General features: G+C 41.4%; 1 protein-coding gene and 1 pseudogene across 2 annotated transcripts in view; one reads left to right on the top strand and one right to left on the bottom strand.

The window, feature by feature from the left end:
- Window positions 1-1,447: 1,447 nt before the first annotated feature.
- Window positions 1,448-23,052, top strand: part of GNE (glucosamine (UDP-N-acetyl)-2-epimerase/N-acetylmannosamine kinase) — a 45,490-nt gene continuing 23,885 nt past the window's right edge. Inside the window, exons 1-5 of the mRNA XM_081102926.1 lie at window positions 1,448-1,648; window positions 7,984-8,189; window positions 13,478-13,929; window positions 18,068-18,220; window positions 21,130-21,342. Of these exons, the coding sequence (XP_080959052.1) occupies window positions 8,026-8,189; window positions 13,478-13,929; window positions 18,068-18,220; window positions 21,130-21,342 (982 nt within the window). The 5' untranslated portion in view covers window positions 1,448-1,648; window positions 7,984-8,025. The remainder of the gene's footprint in view (window positions 1,649-7,983; window positions 8,190-13,477; window positions 13,930-18,067; window positions 18,221-21,129; window positions 21,343-23,052) is intronic.
- LOC308528404 (zinc finger protein 42 homolog) lies at window positions 8,499-11,525 on the bottom strand (annotated as a pseudogene). Its single transcript has one exon. The product of its transcript is annotated as a zinc finger protein 42 homolog (transcript).

Genomic DNA, 23,052 nt, shown 5'->3' with positions numbered 1-23,052 from the left:
AAACAGTTTATTCCTGTATTTATTGTTTATTGTATTATTTTGCCCCACCCTGCATATTGCTAAATGATCACCACAGTGAGTCTAGTTCATCTCCATCACCACACATAGTTACAATTTTTGTGTATGTGATGCCTACACTGCTACCTTGATTTTAGCCCCATGAAACCCCTTTCAGACTCCTAAGTCCCAGAACCATAAGATAAGCAATTGTGTTGTTTCAAGCCACTAAGTTTGTTACAACAATAGTAGGAAATGTATTCATCATCTATAGTCTAGTGACTCTGTTCAGACTCGTGTATCTTATTGCCTGCCGAGTAGCTTCATGTGGCATCTCATAGGTCTCTCCCACATAACACATCCCAAATTAAAACCGCTGTTAACGCCCCACACCTGGGCACACCCCCCGCTTTCCCACCTCGGTAAATGGCACCAATCACTCAGCACTAATGCCAGACACCTGGGTCATCCTTGTTTTCTCCTTCTGTCATCCCTCACACCTAATCCATGTTTCACCTATTCCGCTTCCAAACTAAATCTCATATCCATCCACTTCAACTGAGTTTCTCTGCCACCATTATTTTTCAATTAACTTTATTATCTTTCATTCGGATATGTGCATATACTACAAAACACAAAAGATATTATAAATAGGAATTTAGTGAAAAGGCCGACTCCTCCCAGCCCTATCAGATACAATCAGTGACACCACATTTGTTATGCCTCCTTCCAAAGTGATATTTCAAAGTGACATTTGAAAAAGAAAGCCAATGACGCTTTCTTGCACAACATCCCTTAATGTTCGTCCTTTTGTGCCTGAGGTGACCTTTCGGTGGCTCCAAGCTAGCTGCAGGGGATTCGGCATGAATAGAAAAACCAAGGTGCAAAAGTTCGAACTTTCAATGGTTTGTTAAGACTGTTGAGTTTCACCTGCGGTAAATCATGTAATGGTTGTAAAAAATATATATATATTTTAAATGTTTTGTTATCACCAACTCCAAGCTTGTCAATGGTGAGTCAGGACCATTACCAATTCATCACCAGGAGCTGTGTGCGCGCCCTGCCACCGCTTCCCCCCCCCCCCCAGCTTTGTTCTCGGCCGGGCCGCGGGGGGCCGGGCGGAGCTCGGGGTGCGGTCGCTAGCGTTCGCCATCAGAGCCCCTAGCAGTCAGGGCTCCGGGCCCGCTGCACGACAGCATGGCTATGGTCCCGGCCTGTGAAACGCCTGAGGGCGTGGGAGGCCAAGACAACTACCCGAGCGAGGACTCGGGTTCCCTCCCAGGCGTTCGGGGGGCCCGCGGGGCCGGGGCTGGGGCTGGTGACTCCCCACAAGGCCACGACCACGGAAGGCAGCGGCCGCCCCGCCTCCCCAGAAACCCTTAGCGAAGGAGGTGGGGCGTAGGAGGGCCCAGCCAATCACGGGCTAGCTCTCAGGTGACGTAAGGGCGCGCTCTCCGATTCGCGCCGGGGCGGGTGTGCAGGGTGCGGGCTGGGGTCCAGCGACGCGTCAGAGACCCGTGGGCCCCGTGGCGGAAGCCGACGGCGGGCTGGGCACAGCCTGCGGGCGGGCGCTGCCTCCGGCTCTCCGCCTCGAGGCGTGGCGGCGGCGGCGGCGGCGGCGGCGCGGGAGGGAGCCGCGGACCAGCGACTGGTGAGAGCCACGCATCCGCCGGGGACGCGGGGCGCGGGCTCGGAAGAGCATCCTCCCGGCTTCTAGGTCCTCCTCCTCCTCCTCCGGTCCCCAGCCCGCGCCTTCGCACCGCTTTCCCCCCTCTCCGGCCCACACCGGCCCGGGCTCGCCCCCTCTCCCGCGGGCCTACCCGCCCGGGCCCCTCTGTAGTCCCGTTATAGGCCCCACCTGGCGGCGGGTGGCGCAGGCAGCGTCAGGGAAGTGGTGTGTGTGGCTGGGGATGGGGGCAGTGGGAGGGAGGCCGGCGCGACGCTCCCGGAGCAGTGCTATCCGGGAAGGAAACGGGCGGTCCTGCACGGCAATGCCCGTTCAGGGCATCGGAGGGCGGAGAGCTACCTGCTAGGCAGGTTGCCCTGGGGATAAAGGTTGAAGTGAGAGATGACTGGGAAGGTCTGCGCCCGACCCGGACTGCGTTCTGCGTCTGCGCTTCCTCGGAAGTTTGATAAGCGTTTGTTACCCACACGCGTGCGCGCACGGACGCACACCCCGGCCTGAGCACACTGTACACCTGCTGCGGCACGGAGAGTATTCTGTGCTCCTCTGGTGGAGAGAGGCGGGGTGGGCACAGCTTAGCATTATAGGCAGCTGATGAACCGGACTGTCGACGCCAAACAGAAATAGCGCTCAGGAATAGGGTCCTGAATTTCAGAACACTTTCAGATAGCCCCGTCCTTCTTATTTCTGTGAGTCTCATCCTCTCTGCACTGAGGAAAGCCTAGTCCCCCCTTATCCATGGGGGACAGGTTGCAAGATCCCCAGTGGATGCCTGAAACCAGCAGATAGCACGGAACCCTGTTTCCCCCTGTGTATACACATCTTTGATGACGTTTAAGGCTTTTACCAGGTGACTAAGCACTTATGCACTGTGTGCCTTTAACTGTTGCAGTTTGAAGTGCGACAGCAAAACTAGCACGCATTCCCCCCCTTCACTCATAGAAGATTCATTCTTACTGTAGATTTTAGCAACTTCAGCATATATCTTCTTATTGAGTTGAGAACTTTTCACGTTTTCATTTAGAGGAAGCACTTGACTGCTTCTCTTTGGCATATTTGAACTGCCAGCATCACTACTCTTACTCTTTGGGACCAGTATTAAGTAAAATGAAGTTTATTTGAACAGGAGCAGTGTGATACTGTGGCAGTCAGTTAGATAACCGAGGCTGCTACTAAATGACTAAGGTCGGGGAGCATATATATCATGGATTCAGCACTGAACAAAGGGATGAGTCACGGTGGGACGGAGTGGGGTGAGGTGAGTTTTCATCACCCTACTGAGAACATCGTGAAATTTAAAATTTTAGAAAGAATTGTTTATTTCCGGAATTTTCCATTTAATAGTCTCAGACCGCGGGGTAACTGAAACCGCAAAAAGTGAAACCGTGCGGGGTGGGGGGGGGGGGGTGGGCGCCTACAGTGTCATGTTCTCTTGGCAGAAAGGTCTCACTCATAGATGTTTATGAAATGAACAGACACAAGGCAAACGCTGGACGTGGGCAATGTCCTAAATGCTGGGTTTGATTGATTGATTTGAATGAGAGAGGAACATCGATTTGTCGTTCCACTTATTTCTACATTCATTGGTTGATTCTTGTATATGCCCTCACTGGGGATCAAACTTGCAACCTGGCCATATCAGGATGATGCTCTAACCAACTGAGCTACCCGGCCAGGGCCTATTATTTTCTTTTTAAGATTTAACTTCTTTCCTTAAAGAAGTTTTGGCCTAAGTAACTTTTTTTTTCTTCAGGAAGTTATCTTTAATGTCTATGCTAAATAAATAACATTTACACACAAGTCAAAAACATCATGGGCTTTTGTTTGGATCCAAAGTATAAGAATCCAAGGTAGTGGGCACACGCTGCAATATACAGGTTTTGTAACATAGAAACACACACCTGAAATCTGTATGTTCATGTTGACCAATATCACCTCAATAAATTTAAAAAACACACAAAAGAATCCAAGGTAAATGTGGAGGTGCATCAAGTATTTCAAAATCTAGAATCAAGCATCTGCATATAAGAAATCACCTTGATTTTAAATTTTTCAAGCATATTTATTCCTCAATTTTAAATTCTGCATTGGACAAAACACATGAATGTATTTGTGCAAATTAACTTTAAAAATATATTGCCGAGACCGGTTTGGCTCAGTGGATAGAGCGTCGGCCTGCGGACTGAGGGGTCCCGGGTTCGATTCCGGTCAGGGGTATGTGCCTTGTGGGAGATGTGCGGGAAGCGGCTGATCGATGTTTCTCTCTCATCGATGTTTCTGACTCTCTATCTCTCTCCCTTCCTCTCTGTAAAAAAATCAATAAAATATATTTTAAAATATATATATATATATATATATATATATATATATATATATATATAATGGCTTAAAAGTCATCAATTATTCCTACAGCAACATACTATATAAGCACACCTGAACATTGCTCTTCTTTAGCCATCATTCTTAAGTGAACACACTATATACACCTACAGGCAATAGAAACCTAATTACTTTGCCCCAAATAGTAATAAAGGATTAAAATGCTATTGAAACAAGTTAATTTCTAAGGGTTTGGGTAAAGACAGTAAACATTAATGTAATTCAAGAAAAAGATTTGTGCCGAGGCCGGTTTGGCTCAGTGGATAGAGCGTCGGCCTGCGGACTGAAGGGTCCCAGGTTCGATTCCGGTCAAGGGCATGTACCTGGGTTGCGGGCATATCCCCAGTAGGAGATATGCAGGAGGCAGCTGATCGATGTTTCTCTCTCATAGTTGTTTCTGACTCTCTATCTCTCTCCCTTCCTCTCTGTGAAAAATCAATAAAATATATTTTAAAAAAAAAAGAAAAAAAAAAAAAGAAAAAGATTTGCAAGTCTTATCTATTCCTGTTATATGCTAGACATTTCTTGTAGAAACCTTATCGGATTTACCTAAGTAACTTTGTATTTTTCATAGTTTATTTTTATAGCTAGTTTACTCTCAGTTTTGGTAGAATAAACTTTGAGTTACCTGGTAAATACTAAGCATTTTAGTGTTGCCAGATATTTACTGTTCTTTTAAAATAAATACAAATCGACCAACCATGAATGATTTGCTTTGCCTCACCCAGCAAAGTAAATATCACCAAAAATTTACTCAGCTTAAATGTAATGAGTGGAAAAAGGATTATGTACAAGAACACCTAAGACAACCAGTTTTAGAAAAATATGTCTGTCTCTTTAATTATGAGGTAGTGCTTAGATCTTATTAATATGGCAGCATTGTTTTCTTAAAATGTTGATGAGATGCCATAGGCCAGTGATTTTCAACAGGTGTGTTGCAAGAATCTTTAAAACTTGAACTATCTGAGTAAATAAAAATTACACCAATTTTTTGTCAAATTGGCAAAAAATATATTTTTTTGTTGTGTGGCAGAATTTCAGTAGTTTATGTGTGCCATGAGTTGAAAATTGCTGACCCATGGTAAAATTGGTTTTGTTTCACTTAGTCACACAAACTATTGATAATATTAAGTGAGGACTTACTGTACAATTCTTGACAGAATGCTCATTATCTTATAAATGCTTTCTATTAGGTGGAATTAGCTTTTACTGAGATTCTAAATTCACAGTGGCCCAGTGATAGGCAATTTGTGTGATCACGGAAGTTCTAGCCCAGGGGTGGGCAAACTTTTTGACTTGAGGGCCACAATGGGTTCTTACACTGGACCGGAGGGCCGGAACAAAAGCATGGATGGAGTGTTTGTGTGAACTAATATAAATTCAAAGTAAACATCATTACAAAAAAGGGTACGGTCTTTTATTTCGATAGTTTTATTCATTTCAAACGGGCTGGATCCGGCCCACGGCTGTTCTAGCCTAAGAGAGATGAGCTACCAACAATGGAGGGCTACTGATAGGATTTCCACTGAATTTCAGAGTTTACCCTGGTCTGAAGGGAGCTCCGTTTAAAAAAAAAAATTTTTTTTTATTGGCTTCAGAGAGGAAGGGAGAGGGGGATAGAAACATTAATGATGAGAGAAAATCATTGATCAGCTGCCTCCTGCACACCCCTCACTGGGGATTAAGGCCGCAACCTGGGCATGTGCCCTGACCAGGAATTGAACCGTGATCTCTTGGTTCATAGGTTGACACTCAACCACTGAGCCACTCCAGCCAGGCATCTAAAAGGTAGCTCCCTTTTTAATGGCATCTTTACTCAAGCTTTTCTGGATTCCTAAGTGCAAATTCTAAACATTGGTACACTTCCTGAAAGATAAGCATTGAGAGCAATCTGTGAAGTGAAATTTTATCCCTTGTCCCTGATTTTTACTTTTTGAATGAAGGGTATAAAGTGGTAGAGAGACAGGAAGGCAGAGGAGAACAATAGTGTGTATCTGTATGGTAGGGCCACAGTGCTCAGAGACAGGCAGCAACTAGAAGGGCTGGGTGAGGAGGAATGAGGTGTATGTGAAAGCTTTCCAGAGGAAGTGACACTTAAACTGTTTTGAGGTATGAGGAAGAGTTCAGTCAAGAGGGAAAGGAAGTTTTAGGGAGAGGTACTTGCATCTAGAAAAGCACAGATACGGAGACCCACTGGTTGAACTTCAGGTCTTCGGCCCAGAGTAAGGGCATTTGAAATGGATGGAAGGATGGGCTAGGTCCAAATTAGAAATTTGCGCTTTGTCCATAGGTGATGTATCCTGGTTAGCATGATAATCAGATTTATGAACTTTAGAAAGATCACTTGGAAAGTTTGCGGGAGGCAGGGCAAAGCTAGAGACAGGCAAACTACTTTGATAGCTGTTACCATAGTTCAGACCTAAAATGAGGGATTGGGATGGAGAGGAGAGAGATTTGAAAGATATTCAGGAGATGTAATTGATTGGGCCTTAGGAGGCACACTGTGACGAACAGAGGAGACAAGAATGTCAAAGCATTTGGATGAATGGAAGGCTCATAACTAAGTTAGAGAACAAGGAAAGAGAAACAGGTTTAGAAAAGAAAATGAGTTTGGTTTGCTAACTTTAAGGTGCCTGTGGGACAGGAAATTCTGGTGGCATTTGGAGTTGTGAAGTTTGTAATCACTGGCTAACAGGTACTAATGAGGCCTTAAAGGTAGTGTTTTTTTGTTGTTGTGTTTTAATCTTTGTCTTATTCATCTTTCTTTTCATCAGCACTGATCATAGTGCTTTATATATACAGGGTGTATGGTGTGAAGTTGAATAGATATCATCCTATATAATAAAACCCTAATATGCAAATTGACTGGGAACCAGTCACTGTAACGCACACTAACCACCAGGGGCAGACACTCAATGCAGGAGCTGCCCCCTGGTGGTCAGTGCGCTCCCACCAGGTGAGTGCCTCTCAGCCAGAAGCTGGGCTCATGGCTGGTGAGTGCAGCTGCGGTGGCAGGAGCCTCTCCCGCCTCTGTGGCAGCGCTAAGGACCTCTCAGTGGATGTGGCAGTGCTAAGGATCCTGTGGGGAGTGCACCTAAGCTGGCAGTCAGACATCCCCCTAGGGGTCCCGGACTGCGAGAGGGCGCAGGCCGGCCTGAGGGACCCTCCCTCAGTTCACGAATGTTGTGCTCCCAGTCTCTAGTCCCATATAGGATGTGATACTGAATCTTGAGGAAGTAATTTCCCCTCTCAAAACCTGTGTTTTCCTTTTTGATAGTGAAAGAGTTGAACTAGATAAGTAATTCTCAAAGTTTGCTATAGTCTGGTATGTTGGGATCAATTGTGAGGTATGGCAAGTGATTTTTAACTAATAAAGAGCTGATGAAGAAAAAAAAAAGAGCTGATGTTTGTTTGCCTTTTAAATGATATTTGATTTATGTCACTCTTTTTTAATTGCATTCCAGTATTTCTTTTTTTTAATCCTCACCTGAGGACATGCTTAGAGGGAGGGAAGAAGAGAGAGAGAGATAAAGAAAGAGAAACATTGTCGGTTGCCTTCTGTATTCTCCCTGACTGGGGATCTGATGGAGCTCCCAACCCAGGTATGTGCCCTGACTGGGAATCGGTGGGCAGTCTTTCGGTGCATGGTGCACAGGATGACGCTCAACCAACTGAGCCACTCCGGCCAGGTGTTTCACAGTATATTTTCTTAATTGTGAGAGAAAGGGGTGGAGTTATAATTAGTCAGCTGGAATTTCATAACTCTGGATATACCAGTGGCTGTGTCCCTCACAAGTACAGTGGGAAAAAAGGTTAAAAATCACCATGCTAAACAGTGGATAAGGACTTAAAGTCGTAAAATTCTGTTTATATCTAGGACCTTTCATTCTGATCATAAATCATTTTTATTTTTGTAACTTCAGAAACTCTATTTTAAGAACTTTTCAAAAAGAAAAAATCAAGTCATGGAGAAGAATGGGAATAATCGGAAGCTTCGGGTTTGTGTTGCTACTTGCAACCGTGCTGATTATTCTAAACTCGCACCGATCATGTTCGGCATTAAAACGGAACCTGAGTTCTTTGACCTGGACGTCGTGGTGCTTGGCTCTCACCTGATCGATGACTATGGGTAAGATGGAAGCATCTTCTATGATACTCTTCATTGCAGCATTGTGTACTGGAGAGAGCTTGGATCCAGGAACTACTATGTGGATCCAGCTTCAAGTCCTACTTCTACCACTTAGGTGTTTTGTTTTACTCTTTCGAACTAAGTTTTTTACTGACCTTCCTGTTGGAAGCACACTATCATTGTGTACACAATGTTCTTAGAATGGTATCACAGTTAAATAGTAACATTTAAAAATATGCCTTATAGGGTTGCAACATTGATTCAAATATTCTTTCCTGAAAATAATCAACGAGGCATATTTTTCCCCCATCACTCTTTTGTTAAAATGCTTTCCCTGTTTAAAGATGTTTGTTCCATCTTCTTTTTATTGGTTATATTTTGTCTTGCATGAGTTAAGATGTGAGATTTCAGGTTATTTGACTGGACAAAGCTCCTGTGACAGCCTTCATAGGCACACACAAGAGCCCTCTCCCTGGTGTGGATGCGCACAAGTGTATGCAAGTTGAAGGCCAGGGAAAAGCGTTTCCGCACCCTTTTAAAGTGCACTGAAAAGGCCTCTTTCCAGGATGAGCCATAAAACGTCTTTAGTTTGGAGCTCTCAGGAAACGCTTTCCCACATTCCACACATGTGGTTGCAGGCCATGAATGAGGTGGAGATGCTTTCTCAGGGAATTTCTCGTCTTCAGCGCTCTTGCTCATTCACTCTGAGGACAAACACATTTTTCTGGAGCATCACATTCTCCATTTTTTCTTGGCTTATTTCTAGCAAATTCTACAAGCCGGGTGGGATCTACCAGGCCTAGTGTTGGGTGTTCTCCAGGAGGAAGCTTCTTGCCTGTTATGTGCTCAGAATGCTCAACAAGTGATTTCTCTCCCACATTCTGTTGAGGAAGTTCTTGTTTTGCCCCCCCTTTCCATGCATTGCAAGGAACATTCAGAAGGGGAGTTTGCATCATCAAAAACCTGTTGAGAAAACTGTTGCTCTGACCCACCTCTCAGGCAGTGGAAGGACTTAAGAAATACGTCCTCTTCCAGGATGGGTTTGGAAAACACCTCGTATGATGCACTCTATGTAACAGAGAAGGGATCCTCTTTACCAACCTGATAGCTAATCTCCTGGTCCCCATCTTCATCCCACAAGGCCCTCATCACCATGAGGGGCTCCTGCTGGGCTGGCTCTGGTGTGGCTGGATTTGGCTTATTCCCACCGAGGGCCCTTCTGCCCAGGCCTTTCCGTCCACGTGTCTCTGTCCTTGTGTTCAGTTGCTGCTCCATGCTGTCCTGTGGTTCCTCCTCAGAGGTTTGCACCAGGATACATCAACCACTTCCAGGTAGCAGTGATCTGGGTAAGTCTTCAGCAGGCACCTGCAGACTGTCAGAATATGAGAGCAGGGTCCTCTTCTGTCCTATTCACAGGTCCCAGCACTTAGCACAGTTGTCCCTTGATATTGTGTCACTCATTCTACTTCCTATTCCATTTCCTTTCAGAGCAAAGACAAGGAGGAAAGTACTTTACTCCCAATGGCATTTAAAATCTCTACCACTTAGTTTTTATGTGGCCTTAGAGAAGTAGCTTAGCATCTCTGAGCCTCAGATTTCTCAATTATAAAATGGAATGCAAACCTTTGATGTAGGTTATTGTGAAGAATGGAGATAGTGATATAGAGAATTCATGACAATGATGCTGCTTAATGGGTGCTTGATAAATATCTATTAATATTATATGTTATTAAGGAGAAATGGCACTTATATATTGTGTGATATAATAATGTGATTTCATGTTATCTGTTTTGTGAGTTCTAATGGTAATTCGACATTAAAACTGGTATATAGATCAACAGCATATAAAGTAGTAGATATGGAACAAGATTTAAAAAATCGAAGTTATTTACTAGGCAAAGTAAAATGTTATATTACCATTGATATTTATTTTGATGACATTAGGTTTGTTGTTGATCAGAGGTGAAATATTAAAAATGAAAATTGGGAAATTTTTGAAGGAGCAGAATATCTAAACCAAAGATGAACATTCATTTTGTTATATGTAATAAGTAATAGTTAGTGCACCCTTGTGGCATGAAAATGTTAATGCAATCTCCAAAGATGGTCAGAAATACAATATTAAATGTGAAAACAGCTTGTGTTAAAGTAAAAATTTTTTTTCAGACTGTTCTTTAAAAACAAGATAATAACAATAGCAAAAACAAATAAATAAAAACCTACCTCCAAAAACCAATTTAGCAATTTTCTCAAAGAACTTAGAGAAGAAATTTATGGACAGCTTAAAATTTAATAGCTTTTAAAAATGTGAAACTCTGCCTAAGAAAACCCACGTTAGGGTTCAACTTGGTGGTATAAATTATGTGGGTTTGGACAAATCTATGATGACATGAAGCCATTGTTACAGTATCATACAGGGTTGTTTCACTGCCTTAAAAATCTGCTCTACGTATCCATCCCTTCTTTACCCTCACCCCAGGAAACCACTGACTTTTTCTTTACCATCTCCATAGCTTTGCCTTTTCCAGGATGTCATAGAATTGGAATCATACAGTATGAAGTCTTTTCAGATTGGCTTCTTTCATTTAGCAATATGCATTTAACTTTCCTTCATGTATTTTAATAGCTTGATAGTAATTTCTCTTTAGTGCTGAAGAATATTACTATAAACATCTGTATTGCAGCTTTTTGGGTGGATTGTGGACATAAGTTTTCAGCTTCTTTGGGTAAACAGAGGAGCACGATTGCTGGATTGTATGACTAGGGTGCATTTAGTTTTGTAAGAAACTACCAAGCTGTCTTCCAGAGTGGCTGTATCATTTTGTTTCCCCCCGCCAACGAATGAAGAGTTCCTGTTGCTCCAATTCCTCATCATCATTTGGTGGTGTCAGTGTTTTGGATTTTGGCTAATATAATAGGTGTGTAGTGGTATCTCATTGTTTTCATTTGCATTTTCCTGATGACATAAGGTGTGAAGCATCTTTTCATATGCTTTGCCATCTTTATATCATCTTTGGTGAAGGGTCTGTTAAGATCTTTAGCCCATGTTTTAGTTGGTTGTTTTATTTATGAGTTTTAAGCCATGGGCCAAATAAGAAATCCTAAGGGAAATTAGAAAATATTTTGGCCCTAGCCGGTTTGACTCAGTAGATCAGCCCTGGGGACTGAAGGGTCCCAGTTTGATTCTGGTCAAGGGCACATACCTTGGATGCAGGCTCGATCCCTGGCCCTGGTCAGGGCGCATGCGGGAAGCAACCAATCAATGTTTCTTTCTCTCTGTCTCTCCCCCTCCCTTCCTCTCACTTCTAAAAATCAGTGGAAAAATATCCTCGGGTGCGGAGTAACAAAAATTAAAAAATAAAAATAAATGTTAAAAAATATTTTTAACTGTATAATAAATATTACAGTATACCAAATCTGTGGTTGTAAATGAAGCAGTGCTTAAAGGGAAATTTATAGCTTTAAATACTATATTAAAAAGAAGACAAGTTTAGAGTCAATGATCTGTTTCCACTGTAGTAAACAAGAAGGAAGTAATAGAGTGGAAATCAATGAAATATAAAAATAGATTAAACAGCAGAGAAAATTAAGTCAAAAGTTTTTTTCTTTCAAAATATTGCAGCCTTTAAAAGAATAAAAGAGGGGACATATGTAATACTTCCAATAAAGATTTAAGAAAGAGAATAAAAGGGGAATGTTAGGCTAAGAAAATTGACAATCAATTTAGATGAAATGGCAAACCGATAATACATTACCACCAAGTGGGCTTATCTCAGAAATTTTAACATCTGAAAACCAATTAGTATAATTCACATCTCAACAGAATAAAGGGGAAAACCCATACAATCATATCAGCACATATTAAACATTTGATGAAATTAAACAGCTAGTTATGATAAAAACTTGTAGTAAAGCTTGGATAGAATGGATAAAGGACACCTGTGAAAAGCCTATAGCTAACATAAAATTTATGCTTTCCTCCTAAAATTGGGAACAAGGTAAGGACTTCCACTTTCACCACTTCTCTTCAACTTGTGCTAGATATAACAGCCAGTACACTAAAGCAAGATATATAAAGACATAAAGATTGTCTTGCCCTAACCGGTTTGGCTCAGTAGATAGAGCGTCAGCCTGCAGACTCAAGGGTCCCAGGTTCGATTCCAGTCAAGGGCGTGTACCTTGGTTGTGGGCACATCCCCAGTAGGCAGTGTGCAGGAGGCAGCTGATCGATGTTTCTAACTTTCGATCCCTCTCCCTTCCTCTCTGTAAAAAAATCAATAAAATATATTTTTAAAAAATTGTCTTTATTTACAGGAACACAACTTGTATAGGAAAATCCAAAGGAATCTATGAAGTGACTACTAGATATCCATATAATGTACAATGATGTATGTAAAGAATCCATCATGATCAGAGAAAATTAGTATTACGTGAATTAAGTAGATTACAAAATTGTATGTAATCTCAACCAGGATAAAATATTATGCATAAAATGGCTAGAAAAAATCAAAATAACACTGAGTGTAGGTTTATGGATGATAATTTTCAGTATTTTCCAATTTTTAAATAATAAATGTATTATGTATTTAGTAAAATAGCCATATCTTTTAGAATCTTACCATAACTGACAGGAAACCTTAAGACATTGAGTATTGCTGTGGTTACTGAAGCTTGAAACGGCATTTCACAGCCAGTTTATGCTGTGAAACTTACATTTTGCTCCAATCAGAGCCAGGCTGCATTGATAGTACCATACAAGGAAATCAGGTGGTAATTCCCATCATTCAGGAATTGGTATTGTTGTGATATGTCTGGTGTCCTGGTTCCCTACTATGTTTTTAAAATGGGCTTTGCTTTTATAAGTAACATTTTTCCCTATTAAGTAGCATATTTATTTTTAAAAATTTATAAATATAGAAAAAAAAAGAAAATGTCATGACCAATGTAAATTTTGGTCTCTTTTTTCCTAATAAAAAAATTCTCCCTCAGATAGCTTTCCCTCCAGGGACTCACTGAGAGGGGCACAAGTGAGATTTCCAAGATGCTGGATGGTTATGTCCTAATCTGGGTGGTGGCTACAGGGTAATGCAGGTAGGAAAATTAATCAAGTGATCTATGCATTTATGGTCTGTTTTTGTTTTTTTGTAAGTTATACTTCAATTTATTTAACAAGGAAATTTTATAAAATATTTCTCTCTTCAGAGTTGCTTTTAGATTGCTTTTCTCATGTTTTTGTGGTCCTGTATTTAAGAACATGCTCTCACATCTTTATTTCTCTCTTGCTTCAGAAATACATACCGCATGATTGAGCAAGATGACTTCGACATTAACACCAGGCTACACACGATTGTTAGAGGGGAAGATGAGGCAGCTATGGTTGAGTCAGTAGGCCTGGCCCTAGTGAAGCTACCAGATGTCCTTAATCGCCTGAAGCCTGATATCATGATTGTCCATGGAGACAGGTTCGATGCCCTGGCACTGGCAACATCTGCTGCCTTGATGAACATCCGAATCCTTCACATTGAAGGTGGGGAAGTCAGTGGGACCATTGACGATTCCATTAGACACGCCATAACAAAACTGGCTCATTATCATGTGTGCTGCACCCGAAGCGCAGAGCAACACCTGATATCCATGTGTGAGGACCATGATCGCATCCTTCTGGCAGGCTGTCCTTCCTATGACAAACTCCTCTGTGCCAAGAACAAGGACTACATGAGCATCATTCGCATGTGGCTAGGTATGTATCAGACTTTATTCAGTCTTAATGGTTGTGTTTGTCAGTACTGGGTATGTTTTAGCCCTTCCAGAAACTATCGTGGATGGAATATGCCATTAGCAATCAGAAGGCTAAGGCTTTAGTTCATAGATCTTACTCTATGGTATGACTTCACCTCTCGAGACTCACCTTTTCTGTAAAGTAGGCTCAATGGATTGAATCTATGATATATTTATACAGTGGAATGCTTTTAATCCATTAGATATAATGTGATGGGTGAATATTTAGTTACAGAAATAGATCCTGACATAGCAAAAGGGGGGGAAGCAAGCTACAAAATTTATGTATGATATGCCATTTTTATGAAAACAGTAACATAATGGAAAGTTCAAGAAAGTATGTACACCAAGTCATTTATAATATTTATTTCTGGTTAGTAGAATGATGGGTGTTTTTATGTTTGTTTTCCTTTATTTTGGTTTTTAGTGCAATGAAAAATATGTTATTTTTATTTCTAATGTCTTTGTTACATGATTGTTGGAATACTCATATGAGACAAGGAATGTTGAAAGCAGTTAATAAGCCATAAGTATTTATGAAAAAGGATTATGATGATGATGATTAAAAGCAAAGTCATAGTTGTACTACCAGAGTTTGTTATATATGTAAATAAGCATTAAGGTCTGAAATCTTCAATGTTCCTTGATCTAGCCTCCTGGAATTACCTTTGCTAAACAGAGGCAAAGAAAATAGGGTTACAAATAGAATTTCATTTGGTTAATTTATTATAGAGTACTATCTAGAGAACAAACCAGGGTTAATTATCTGTTGAGGTACTTAGGGCTCTCCTTTTTTTTTTTTTTTTTTTTTAAAATATATTTTATTGATTTTTTACAGAGAGGAAGGGAGAGGGATAGAGAGTTAGAAACATCGATGAGAGAGAAACATCGATCAGCTGCCTCCTGCACACTCCCTACTGGGGATGTGCCCGCAACCCAGGTACATGCCCTTGACTGGAATCGAACCTGGGACCTTTCAGTCCGCAGGCCGACGCTCTATCCACTGAGCCAAACCGGTGCTGGCGGGGCTCTCCTTTTTAAAGAGGTAGAACTATTGGAAAATGAAGTTAATGAATAATAGGTGATTGTGCATATTTTAAATCAGATCACATTGAAACAGGAAAGGGATCAGGCTTTCATATTATAGAAGTTAATCCATTCTACATATTTCTTATTCTTGGACAGATTTGTAATTATTAAGAACTCTGTCTAGATAATGCTAGTGGAAGAAACTTGTCTCTTTAGTCTCTTCTTTTTGTATGCTTCTAAGCAAACATTCTTTCATTCTGTTCTGATTATATTGTTAGCTCTTATATGTATTCTGACAAACTTTGGATTTTTGAAAAACCTGTAATGAATAGAAAATAATCCTTATAAAGCAGAATGTAGCAAGCTTGTACTTGAAGGGCTTAAAGTTCTATTTGGAACCACTTGAGCAGTTTATGAAAAGAAAGATGACAAATGAGCAAAAACTTGATTTAAAAAACAACAGTGTGTGTTTTGGGATGGGGTGAGTGGGAACAAGACAATGAGCCCAAGCCACCTACCCCTAGCAATGATACATTGTGCAATGTCTGTACCTGCTTCTTCTGATGTTTACCACCTTACTTACAGGAAAAAATAGGATTGCAACTTTGTAACCAGAACATTAATAAATAACAGTCCTAATAAAAATATTAGCTAAGTTAAAAAGACATGTTAAATTCCCAATATTGAAAGAAATGCCACAGTAAATATAGAACTTGAACACAAAACAAAATGATGGTACCTTAATGGAAAGGGTTGTGTGGAAGGGTTGAAACTGCTGACTGAGTTCTGGGGATAAAGGCAGAGTGATAATGTCAGAAGTTGTGCATTGAGAAGCTTTGCACAAAATGTATTATTGCCAGAGATGGGTAGCTCCAGCTTATTGTCCTGTGTTTTCTTTTTCACTAGTTTTTGCTCTGTAGCTATCCTTCTTTTATAAAGAATCTAGCTCCAGATCGAGTCTTGAGTTACAAAGTGCAATTTCGCATTATATGGTTATTTTCTATATAGTGCAGATATTTCTTAATCACACTTAAAGGAGAAAATAAATGAGAAATGGAAATTCTCTTGGGGTTAACTGCTGGAATTTTTCTTCATCTCCCACTTTCCCCTTAGCAATAAGTTGTAACCATAAGTTATGTAGAATAATCCTCTGCATGGGACCACAGAACCTCTCTGACATCTTCACTCTCAAAGTAAAACTGTCCCCCTCTCCCCCCTACACACACGCACAGCCATGGTCAGAGACACTTGTCCCAAAAGTGTTCTCAAGACAGAGTACATGGGCGCAGTGAACCAAGAGAAAGAATGTGGGGTGAAGGGGCCCTCTGACAGGTGCTGTCTTCCTCCTAATAAAAATATTAGCAACATTGTGTACATTTACATTAAGGTTCTTTGTATGTAGCCATGGGGAATCATGTATGAATAACTAAACTATACATTAAAGGCTGACATCATTCCTTTATTTACCAACCACAGATGAGCTAATTCACATTATAGAAACGTGCATTATAGCAGGACCAACTTGTACCTTATCTTTTATCTCTTTCATTGTTGTTTCTCTCCCCATAGTTTGTTGTTTATTTATTTTTTATTTTTTTATTTATTTCAGAGAGGAAGGGAGAGGGAGAAAAAGGTAGAAACATCAATGATGAGAGAGAATCATTGATTGGCTGCCTCATGCATGCCCCCCACTGGAGGTCGAGCTTGCAACTTGGGCATGTGCTCTGAATGAGAATTGAACCATGACCTCCTGGTTCATAGGTCAACGCTCAGCCACTGAGCCATGCTGGTTCAGCTCTCCTCATAGTTTCTAAAGGCCCTGATCTATATCTAGTGAATTACTTAAATTTATGTTGAACTCATCTTTCTAGACTTTCGATTCTGATAGATTCTTTTAGGCCTTTGCACAAAAAAATTTCTACTTTGCACAAAAATTTAATAATTATATCCCCCTAACCCTATTTTGGAACATAATATAGGATCAATAATTTTTTAAATATAATTTGGGAACCTATAGTATTTTTTAATATATTTTATTGATTTTTTACAGAGAGGAAGGGAGAGGGATAGAGAGCTAGAAACATCGATGAGAGAGAAACATCGATCAGCTGCCTCCTGCACACTTCCCACTGGGGATGTGCCCACAACCAAGGCACATGCCCTTGACCAGAATCGAACCTGGGACCCTTCAGTCCACAGGCTGATGCTCTCCACTGAGCCAAACCGGTTAGGGCGGGAACCTATAGTTTTTAAATCAGTTACTACTGAAGATTCTTAGTAAAAATTCTGTTGCCATTAAATCATAAAAAATAAACTGCTATGTTTGAATTTTGAAATTAATAATATATAATGCATTGTAAAATTGATCATTAAAGTTAATATCACAAATAAATATACTCATTAAAAAATAAGTGACTGGAGCCCATTTTATGGGATAATATAGGACCTATTGATAAATGTTCTGTGTTCTTTGGCATTGCACTGTCCATCTGACCAATTTACACTTAAATCTTTGCTGAGGAACTGTCCTTGGGATCCTAGCATTGGGATAAGTGAAACCATTCTCATCCTTTGAACAGAGTTAGAAATATTAGCCATTTGTTGAATCTGGTGGGTGATGGTAGAGGAAGCTCCTATGTATTATATGAAATATATTTAATGCTCATTCAACCTCTGAATGTCCTGATTTGCAACATATTATTATTCATTGGTATTGCTGATAATTCATTAAAGACACTAGTTTGAAATTGGGAAGATTCAGTTTTCTAATGCTTTGGAATATTTTGGACTTGAAAGAATGAATTCTAGTTAGTGTCTTCTATTTAAAGTAATATATTTTGTTTGTGGTAGCAAGCACCTTTGTAAAATGTTAAGTTTGTCGAATCCTTGGACTTTTTGCTATAAGTTTTTATCATTTGAACCCAATTTGGATGACTGGCTTAAAATGTAACAACCTTTTTTCCTTATCATTTGTAAAAGCACAGACGGGGATCTGCCTTTTGGAATTTTCTTCTTCCTCCTTTGAGATTCTTAACTAATGAAGCAATGTGGTTTGATGTTTCTTTGAACAGGTGATGATGTAAAACCTAAAGATTACATTGTTGCTCTACAACACCCCGTGACCACTGACATTAAGCATTCCATTAAAATGTTTGAGTTAACATTGGATGCACTTATCTCATTTAACAAGCGGACCCTAGTTCTGTTTCCAAATATCGATGCAGGTAATTGGTGCCACCTACCTTTCCAATTGTACGTTTCTGTTATGTCTTCTTTTGACTGCCCTTCCTGTCTTGCTCATTTTATATTGAAGGCTGCTGTATTCTGAAATGCGTTGCAGTTTTCAAAGGATCACCAATTTTGTAGCAGATTGAAGAGATTGTGATGTTTTTGTAAAGTCTAGTAGAAACTTAATACTAAGAAAAAGAAAAATCTCTCTAATCTTTATTCTAGTTTTATATTAAATCTCTTTCCTCCAGTTTACACCAGTGAGAAAATGCAATAGCAAAGAGACAAGCCTTAGAAATTGAAAGAGTATCTTTATTAAAGTAATGATTCCACTGACTACAGTAAAATAGCCATATTATTATTTCTTCTCTTCTTTTTTTTTTTAAATATATTTTATTGATTTTTTACAGAGAGGAAGGGAGAGAGATAGAAAGTTAGAAACATCGATGAGAGAGAAACATCGATCAGCTGCCTCCTGCACACCCCCACTGGGGATGTGCCCGCAACCCAGGTACATGCCCTTGACCGGAATCAAACCCGGGACCCCTCAGTCCACAGGCCGACGCTCTATCCACTGAGCCAAACCGGTTTCGGCCTCTTCTTTATATTAACTGTACCTTAAAGTAATCTTGAGTTTAAACAATTTAGATCTAGAGTCCCCAGTTGATCCCCAAGCCTGACCTTATTGATCACCTACCAGTGGGTGGTACTATAGGCTTTGGTGCTAGTGAGACCTTAACCATGTTAATGGAGATAGGAGATATGAATGAGAAGTGCCTGACATAAAGAATTTTCAAATATTCATTATTAGCTGACACTACTCATTGCTGAGCTGTTAGGCACTTTGTGGAAAAGGAGGCAGGACTGTTTTCTGCAATGTCATGATGTCATCATCTTTCTCTGAAAGAATCCTTGTCTTAGTGGTAATTGGAAAAAAAAAAAGTTAACCCACAACCCCGATTTTGTCCAGGTAATTTAACAATATTTCTGAAACCTTAACATTTCTTCTTTTATAATCCTTTAAACTTCTGTGTAAATATTTGTAATTATATATCTCTCTTGTTTAATATTCATTGCCAATTGTGTTTTGTTTTTAATATACTTTCCTGATTGTATATACCTTCAATTAGAAATATTTTTCCCTTCTGAAAGTAAAGGGTCCCAGGAATGCCTAAATCATGCCTACCACTCCCCTTTCCTTCTCACGGAGTTTTTGATAAAATATACACAAGGAACAATAGGGAAATAAGAATCAAGGCATCATTTTCTCATTATCTGTTTAGTACCCAGTTCTGTAATATAGAACCCTCAGGAAAGCATGATTAGTATCTGTAATCTAGGCTTAAGGCCAAAAACAAGCCTTCAACTGAGCCCAAATTTGAATCTTGGAATAGTAGCACCTTCTCGCATTCTGCAATGGTTATAGGCATGGCTGGGCCTGTGCTAAAGAGTAGACCCTGTCTCTATTATCTCACTACACAGAGAAAGTTAAAAGGAGAGAGAACACTGCATTCCCAGCTTTTGTTAAATCAGTGGCTACTGCCCACTGGGGAATGCAGTGTGATTGCTGTCCTGCCTTCTAACCAACCAGATTAGCAACTTTGCTTCCCTTGGTAGCTAGGGAAGGGTGAGTAGAGAGGCAAGCAGAGAGGCCTCTCCCTCATATATCTGTAACATTATTTAAAATCACACATCCTATATAATAAAGAGCTAATATGCAAATGGTCATCATGCCCTCACGCCGTAACGGCTCAGACACTCAACACTGGGAAGAGAGGAATGGGGACCAGCCAGGTACAAATGAGCTCGTGAGAGAGGAATGGGGACCAGCCAGGCTGCAGCCTGGGAGAGGGACAAGCCGCCCACCCTGCAGTCCCAGGCACCAGCGGCTAGGGCTGCAGCCCAGGAGAGGACAAGCCGCCCGCCCCACGGTCCTGGGCGCTGGCGGCTAGGGCTTCGGCCTGGGAGAGGGACAAGTTGCACACCCCGCAGTCTCGGCTGCCTGCCCTGCAGTCCCAGGCACCTGTGGCTGCGGCCGGCCCGGGCACAGCCGGCCTGGGTCCTGGGTGCCTGCGGCCAGCCAGAGGCAGGGAAGCTTGGGTCCTGGGTGCCTGCGACCGGCCAGAGGAGGGAGTCCTGGGTCCTGGGTCCTGGGTGTGGAGTGAGGCAGTGGTGGTTAGGGGCAATCAGGCCAGCAGAGAAGCAGTTAGGGGTGATCAGGCCGGTAGAGGAGCAGTTAGGGGTGATTAGGCAGGCAGGCAGGCAGGGGTAGTTAGGGGTGATCAGGAAGGCAGGCAGATGAGCAGTTAGGAGCCAGCAGTTCTGGATTGTGAGAGGCAGTTGGACTTCCCCGCAGGGTCCCGGATTGGAGAGGGTGCAGGCTGGTCTGAGGGACCCCTCCTGTGCATGAATTTCGTGCACCGGGCCTCTAGTTTAAAATAAGATATCAGCCACAGTAACAGAATCTATCTGTATTTTCTTGGAGCTTAGTCCACATAAGTGGGAGAACTATCCCACTGAGCTGTTGTCAGCTTGATGGGTGGAGCCTGAGACCTTTCCATTTAGGAACACCCAGCTTCAGAAATAGAAACTAGTGGCCTGTCTTGAGCCTCTTGTTGTTTAAGGTAAAGACTTTTACTGGGGAATTTACAAAAGGTATTTGCTTTGCTGGGTGCTGTTTGAAAAGTCCAAACTATTGCTGTTTAAAGTTTCTAGATGAGTTGAAGCAGAGAGCTAACCAGACAACTAGTCATCACTCATGAAAAGATCAACAATTGAAATGACTATTTCCTGAATAACTGTTATGAGTATTTATGGGAAGATTTCTTTAAGTGGTGTTATACTTGCCAATGAAAATTGTTTCTCTCATAAACCATGTAATAGTTGGTTCTGTTCATTTTCACAGGGAGCAAAGAGATGGTTCGAGTGATGCGGAAGAAGGGCATCGAGCATCATCCCAATTTTCGTGCAGTTAAACATGTCCCATTTGAACAGTTTATACAGTTGGTTGCCCACGCTGGTTGTGTGATTGGGAACAGCAGTTGTGGGGTACGAGAGGTTGGAGCTTTTGGAACACCTGTGATCAATCTAGGAACACGGCAGATTGGAAGAGAAACAGGTATCTACCTTTGCTTATATTTCAGCTGACTAGGCTTAATAGATATATATGAATTATTAAAAAATGTATGATGACATACATTTTTATCAATGAGTGAATGAAGTTAATGACCAAATGTAGCTTAAAATCTACATAAAGCACACTGATTACCAAGCTTTTTAAGGCTCTACTTATATTTTTATTGTCTTTGTTTATTAATTGTGTGTGTGTGTGTATATGTATGTATATATATATGTATGTATATATATATATATATATGTATACATATATGTGTGTGTGTGTGTGTATTGATTCAGAGAGGAAGGGTGAGAGAAGGACCTATATATATAAAAGCCTAAGTGACCATTACAACCGAATGACTGGTCAACCAGTCGCTATGACATGCACTGACCACCAGAGGGCAGATGCTCAACACAGGAGCTGCCCCCTGGTGGTCTTTGCGCTCCCAGAGCCAACTTCCCGTGGCCCCTCCCCCCACCTCGGCCAGGCTGAGGGACCCCACCTGTGCACGAATTTGTGCACTGGGCCTCTAGTAGAAACATAAACATCAACGATGAGAGAGTATCATTGATCAGATGCCTCCTGCACACCCCACATTGGGGATTGAGCCCGCAACCTAGGCATGTGCCCTCACTGGGAATCAAACCATGATCTCCTGGTTTATAGGTTAACACTCAACCACTGAGCCATGCTGGCTTGGCTTTATTGTCTTTGTAATATCAGTTAGAGCTAAGAGTTTCTTAGTTAATTGTGTCTTTGATGGCTGTGTTGAAGGGAGAATGTGTTATCAGTATATGAGTGCTAGTCTTTCATTTTCTGGGGCTAGTAGAGTCCCTTTAGTCAATACTTCAGACTAAATGGCAATTCTAAATAAGATGCCGCCTTAATAACTAAAGTGTAAGTAGGATGATTAATGAATTTGCTAACCGGGCTTATCCTATCATTAACCATTTGTACGCCATAAGCATCTTTAGACGCAAGCGGCAGACCTTTTTTAATTAAATTCAAAATATCGTGGCAGGTAACTGGTTAACATTAGTCTGAGTCCTAATACTGTCTATATGCAAATATATTTCTATAGCTAATGGAAAACATATATGTAGTTCATAGAAAAAGAATTGGAGTCCCAGCAACAACAACAACAAAATCACAGACATTCCAGAAAACTGGGATGTTAAGCCAGCCAAAGGAATGACATTTCAATTTTTCATTTTTATTTTTTTATTATTATTTTGTTAGCTTTTTTTTCTTTGTTTTCCCTTTTTTTTGTTTGCTTTTTTTTTTTTGCTCCTTTCTTTGTTCTCCATTTTTTTGTTTGTTTGTTTGTTGGTTCCTTTATTTCCTAATTCTCTTCACATTTTTTCAACCACGTGAGCAGCAGACACATGAGCGGCGCGCTTTTGTCCAGGGAGCATCAGCCCCATGAGCAGCCTGCCTCGAGCCTAAGAGCAGCAGCCTCATATGGCCTGCCTCTGTCCAAGGAGCAGCAGCTGTGTGAGTGGCCCACTTCTCTGTCCGAAGGGCAGCAACCACATGAGCAGTCCGACCTGTCCGAGGAGCAGCAGCCGCACGAGCAGTCTTCCTACGTCTGAGGAGCAGCAGCCCTGCGCACCCCGCCCCCATCCGAGGAGCAGCAGCTGCGCACACCCTGCACTAGTCCGAGGAGCAGCAGCTGCACAAGCATTTTGCCCTCACCCAAGCAGCAGCAGC

This window comes from Myotis nattereri (genome assembly GCF_964212035.1).
Source record: "Myotis nattereri genome assembly, chromosome: 12".
Taxonomy (NCBI): Eukaryota; Metazoa; Chordata; class Mammalia; order Chiroptera; family Vespertilionidae; genus Myotis; species Myotis nattereri.
This window is presented reverse-complemented; position numbering and strand designations above follow the sequence as displayed.